Raw genomic sequence first — 6,000 nt, 5'->3', positions numbered from 1 at the left:
GAGTGAGAAAAGCAAAACAAAGAGACAGAGAAGGGAGAGAACATGCAGACACAAGACCGACAGAGACGGAATCTTTCGGTCTGGAAGAAATCAAAATGAATCCTGGCATTTAGAACTAAACACAAAGGACTGTTTTTTTTCTAGATGTCTAGTGCTGCTATATGTTTGTGAGTCCATTTAGTTTCCATTTAGAAAAAGACACATGCAACATGAAGAGCAACATGTTGATGTCATATGGGCAAGTCCACTACAAAGAAGGAAACATATTTTTCTAAGGAGAACAAAATGTGATAAGACCTAGTGAATCATATTCAAATACAATCTTTATTAATAGACATTTTCATTTGGTACAATGAACAGCAGCACAATCCATTACAATCCAAGGACAAGTAGTTCACATTTACAATATAACAAATAGAGGACTTAACACTCTTTTCTTCAGGGATATGGTTCATAATCTGAAGAGATATAAACATCCAATCATCAATGAGCACAGATGGCGTCACATAGGCTGCGTTTACACAGGCAGACAAATTGTGATCTCTTTTCCCTAGCTTATTGTTCTTTCGACTAATCAGATCAGCTCTGAAAAAGAGCTGGCGTGAAAAGATCTGAAACATTTCAGAATTGGGCTGCCTGTGTAAACGCAGCCATACGTGACACTACTCCTTCTGATGACTTACAAAACCTGGCTACAGATGGCTTTTCCTTGCAGTGTTACATCCTTGTGCTACTTCGCCACATACTCAGAAATGGTAGTTGAGTATATTTGTTTTCAACGATTGATCCACCCACATGATTCGACTGAATACATATCAGTTGCAAATTAGTTTTTGATTCAGTTAAACGTTAGCGATGTAATACAACAAAGATAATATAACAGAGATAATATGACAAAGATAACATTCAATGAGCTCTTTAGGTAACAAAATATTCACTGTAGGATAAGCTGTTCCTCAGATTTCTCAGATAGGACCCTTGGATATTTCTTACTATTTAACTCCACAATGTTGGGAAAGGGCTTGTAAGTAAGCACTTCACGGTAAAGTCTACACCTGTTGTATTCGGCGCATGTGACAAATAGCATTTGATTTGAGGCATAAAAATACAGCAGAGAGACAGGACATTCGTATTCCAATTTAAAAAGTCATGCCTCACTGTGTTTTGTTCGGCATGACATTTTCAGTGCACGTACAAGAGGATTTGAAAACTGTAAACATTGTAAACATACGGGTAGTACGACAAGTACAAGAGCACATGTGGCAAAGACGTAGTCAGAATACACCAATACACCAGACCAGTGCTGACAGCTTCACTCCTCTTCCATGGATTTCTCAATCTCCTTTAGCTTCCTCACAAACTCCTGAGCCTCTCCGTCTCCCGTCCGCGCGTCCAAAATCCTCATGATTGGCTTCTCTGGATGGAGAGATCAAACAGAGACATAAGTGCATCCATCCAACGCCTGCCACAATTACCTTCAGATTGAACGGGTCGCTAGGTTGGATTACAGGAGTAATAGGAAACCTTTCCCAGACTTAACAGGCTCTCCTCACTGGGGACCCGTTCCCTCTCAGTGAGGAGTAGAGGGGTGGTGTTATGTACTGAAGTCTATCCGGTGGACTGTCCTTCCAGGGTTGGGGTCAATTCCTTTCAATTCAGTAAATTCAGGAAGTAAACTGAAATTACAATTCAAATGTTCCTAAATTCTTTTCAATGATGAAAACGTGGAATTTGAATACGGGTTTACTTAATTAATTGACTGAATTGAAATCAAATTGACCCTAACCCTGCTCCCTACCGCTGGGTTTGTTCCGGGCCAGGTGCAGAATGGTCGGCTGGATGGTCTTTCCGGCCGCTGAGGCATTGGGTCTCCCTGGCCAACAGAAGTCACTGAGCGGGGCCAAGGCCTCCCCGGCAAAATCGTTGGTGGACAGCCAATCATAGTCCATCACAGTAAAAGTCAGACAGGCAAACCTGTGCCTGTACTGCTCTGGGCTGACATGGCTGTGGGACAGCAGATAGAGGAAAATGAGTCAAACTGAAGTCTACATCTCCATGTTTTGCTTTTCAATCTAGCTGCTGTCAAGAGGGAATTATCATATCATCCACCAATCCCAACATTTCCTTCTCTGTTAGTGCATACAGAAGGCAGATTATACACTCACAAATAGAAGAGCTCATCAAATACTGGGTGCAGGGTCTTGAGCTTCACTTGGGTGCGCTGGCTCTTGGCCATGGGGAAGAGGTGGTGGGGACAGAGCTCCACGATGACAAAGGGGTCACTCAGCCCTGTGTGGCACCAGAGAGAGAGAGAGAGAGAGAGAGAGAGGAACAGGAACGAATGAGGGGCTCATACAGAAGATTGGATTGGCATTCTTTCTGCATAAGGAGCTGCATGCCAATGGAACTCTGATATTTACCATTGGCGTCCAAGGCAATGAGATCGGCGGCATGCAGGATCTCCACCGTGAGCCTCTGCTCAGAAGCATCATAGTAACACTTCACACTGACGCGGCCAAAGTGGGTGTGCTTCAGTGTTCTCTGAAAGGCAGATCCATATTATAACTCATACATAAACAGATGATTGATTGATTGGATTGTTATACATCCATTCAGTATGATGAATCCTGGACATCAAATCAAATGTTATTTGTCACATAAACATGGTTACCAGATGTTAATGTGAGTGTAGCAAAATGCTTGTAGTAAGTGGACATGCCTATAAAGTTGTTCTGGCGTTCTAAAATAAACCGCTGTTACAGAAAACAGCTAGCGACCAGATTAGCATTAAAGAGATAAAGAAAAAGAAAATGTGTTGTGATCTTTCAGCTCCTAATCAACACTCCCCCACTACACTAGCCCGGGGGTTAGAGTCACATGTGGCAGCCCAGCAGGCTGCAGACTACCTGCTGAGAGATCTTCTCCAGGAAGTACTGCTCGATCAGCTCAAAGGACGAACACTTGTTCAGCCTCAGCTCCTCGTCAAGAGCCTATAGGAACAGCAGTGGGGAGGGGGCTCGTCAGGAACCAGCTGAACAACCCCCACTAAAAAAGTCTAGATGGTACATAAAACCCTTGGTGCTCTCACCTTGTAGTCGACATGGTTTTTCAGATCTTCTATGGCAAGTCCCTTTCCATCAGCACAGAAGAACTGCACCAGGGCCTGAAAGGAGCATTGTGGCGGGGAAGGTTTCAGTTTTCAGGTTACATGTCCTGATACTCCGCTCTGTTCGACTGGCATGACTAGCTAATTAGCTGTGGTAACTATAAGTAACGCCTTTGGTTGGAGCATATGTCAGAGGATATTAGCAGACTGGTATGTATCCTCGCTGACAGCGTGAATCCCCCAGTAGAAGGAGATCACCATGGAACACACCACATGTTCTACCCACGCAGCTTTGCATTTTCACGACTTTTCATCCAAATCTGTCGTGTGTCCCTTGCCAGCTCTATGCTCCATTAGAATACAGGAACTGTCACATTGCCATTCTGGTGGGGACTCTCCTCAGCAGGGACTGAGCAGCCGGGAGACCTGATGAATATCAGTGGTATGGAAATTATACCACACAAGTAATTAGCAAGGATACAGTAGCTGATGATGGAGAAAATGAGGAAGATGAGGAAGAAGGGGAAATAGGCCCCTACTGTGATTCTCCCTGTCTCTGTGGTCAACTGAGAAAGAGAGAGAGAGAGAGAGAGAGAGAGGAGACCACTGACCTCCACAGTGTACTGGAAGCGGTTGTAGAACTCCACCTGGACTCCCATGTTCTCCGCCACCGTGTCTAGGATCATTCTGAGGAGCAGCTCCCACATGCCGAGGAGAACTCTGTGCAGAAGACAGGAGAACACAGTTAGACAACAATCCGCTGTATGTCAAGTGATCATAATGGCTAGATAATGACCAGTACTACAGCATAATGTGTCAGAGGGGTTTCATTATTGCGTGCATGTCTAAGATGCTCATCGAGATAAAGACGTGACACAGCAGGTAATTACCTAGCCAGATTCTCCTTCACCAGAGACTCGCTGAGGATGACTAAAGTGTCACGTAAGTACTTCATGAGGGGGGACACGGCCTGAAACAGAACAATGTCACAGAACAGTGTCCCATCTTAGGGGGAAGCTTATTGAGGAAATGTCTTCCAACCCAGAAAGGACAATGAAAGAAAGCAGAGAGGTTGCTGCTCCATGACAGAAGCGGAGCACAATGTACTGTTCAGTCTTACATCATCGTTGTTGATGGAGTCAGGGGACAGGCTGATGTGTTGGAGGTACCTCTTCAGCTCTGAAAGCATCTAGAAACACACAATATCACAATTACCTCTCTGTTCAAGGCATTGTGACAACGGTTACCAGGCAAGACCCAATTTTAGTATACCATATCATACAGTATTACATAACCAAACCTGGGTTCACATAGTATTTGTTTTCTTTGAAATACTTTATCTGTGCTGGATTAAGGTTGCCTGACGCAATGGAACCAATGGAATAGTCCCAAATGTGAAACCCCCGACCGTCTTGCACTCCAAACAAGCTCCATCAAACGCCCCAAAAAAACATCATTTACGTAACCCGTTCTCATGGAAACTGATATTGACATGCATGCCTGTGTCCCTTGCCTGTGTCAACATTCACAAGGCCACAGGGCCAGATTGATTACCAGGACGTGTACTGCGAGCATGAGCTGACCAACTGGCGAGTGTCTTCACTGACCCTTTCCAGTTGGTCAACTAAAACTGTCGTAGTCCATGTGGGGTCAAACGACATAAGGAGGGCTAGCTCGGAACATTTGAAAATTGATTTTAAAGAACTGATTTTAGCATTAAAAGACTCCAAAAAACGGCCAATAATTTCAGGTCCAGTACCATCGTTGGTCAGTGGGCGTGAAAGATTCAGCAGACTGCTGGCATTACACATCTGGCTAAAAGACAACTGTAGCTCTGCTGGAGTCACTTTTATTGATAACTTTGACACCTTCTGGAAACAGAAGATACTCTACAGGAATGACGGAGTCCATCCAAATCATCTTGGCTCCTGTACTCTGTCCTCGCATTTCAAGGCTGCGATGAAACAATGACTGGTAAATGATCCAGGACCAGCTCAGTTAATCCCTAGCATTGTAGGTATAATGCTGCATCATAATGTACATGATCTTAGGGGCATTGGCAAACACAATGTAAGTAATTAAATGTATGTACCCCTAATTGCATCGAACACATCTGTTTATCCTACAGCTATTGTAAGCAGTAATCATGAGCCTATAAAACAGTTACACTGTTAGCACTGAGGCGGTGTGCAATAGTAGCAAGACCACTTTATGCAGCTCACACTGCACTATCAGCACCAATGTAAATAACATGAGTAAGTATACCTCTGATAAGCTTCCCAGTAAAGCATTAAAAACAATCACGCAACCCAGAAAAGTGCTAAAAATAGCCCATATTAACATATGTATCCTAAGAAACAAGGTCCATGAAGTCAATAACTTGCTTGTAACAGATGACATTCATATTCTGACTCTCTCTGAAACTCACTTAGATAATACGTTTGATGATGCAGTGGTAGCAATACATGGTTATAACATCTACCGAAAAGACAGAAACTCCAACGGAGGAGGTGTTGCTGTTTATATTCAGAACCACATTCCTGTAAAGAGGATCTAATGTTAGTAATATGGCTACAGGTTCATCTGCCTCACCTAAAGCCCATTCTTGTGGGAAGCTGATATAGACCACCAAGTGCTAACAGTCAGTATCTGGATAATATGTGTGAAATGCTTGATAATGTATGTGATATCATCAGAGAATAATATTTTCTGGGTTATTTAATTTAATGTATTCAATTTATTGACTGGCTTTCATCAAGCTGCTCACTCAGGAAAAAACTTCCAACTGTAACCAGTGCCTGCAACCTGGATCAGGTTGTCAGTCAACCTACCAGGGTAGTTACAAACAGCACAGGAATTAAATCATCAAAATGTATTGCTTTAAAGCAATATCC

General features: G+C 43.3%; 1 protein-coding gene across 2 annotated transcripts in view; it reads right to left on the bottom strand.

Annotated features, from left to right (window-relative positions):
- Window positions 1–305: 305 nt before the first annotated feature.
- The window catches only part of LOC115104198 (BAI1-associated protein 3-like), a 30,857-nt gene continuing 25,162 nt past the window's right edge, over window positions 306–6,000 (bottom strand). The window contains exons 25-33 of one of the 2 annotated variants that reach the window (XM_029625472.2): window positions 4,227–4,295; window positions 3,997–4,076; window positions 3,718–3,826; window positions 3,089–3,163; window positions 2,907–2,990; window positions 2,421–2,541; window positions 2,166–2,289; window positions 1,799–2,004; window positions 306–1,416 (exon numbers count right to left, since the gene is read on the bottom strand). In XM_029625472.2, the coding sequence (XP_029481332.2) occupies window positions 1,313–1,416; window positions 1,799–2,004; window positions 2,166–2,289; window positions 2,421–2,541; window positions 2,907–2,990; window positions 3,089–3,163; window positions 3,718–3,826; window positions 3,997–4,076; window positions 4,227–4,295 (972 nt within the window). In that variant the 3' untranslated portion in view covers window positions 306–1,312. Of the gene's footprint in view, window positions 1,417–1,798; window positions 2,005–2,165; window positions 2,290–2,420; window positions 2,542–2,906; window positions 2,991–3,088; window positions 3,533–3,717; window positions 3,827–3,996; window positions 4,077–4,226; window positions 4,296–6,000 lie in introns of those variants that run through there. The other variant, XR_003859701.2, reaches the window with a different exon arrangement.

The sequence above is a fragment of the Oncorhynchus nerka genome, linkage group LG21 (genome assembly GCF_034236695.1).
Source record: "Oncorhynchus nerka isolate Pitt River linkage group LG21, Oner_Uvic_2.0, whole genome shotgun sequence".
Lineage (NCBI taxonomy): Eukaryota > Metazoa > Chordata > Actinopteri > Salmoniformes > Salmonidae > Oncorhynchus > Oncorhynchus nerka.
The sequence above is the reverse complement of the archived record's forward strand: the minus strand, read 5'-3'. Positions and strand labels throughout refer to the sequence as shown.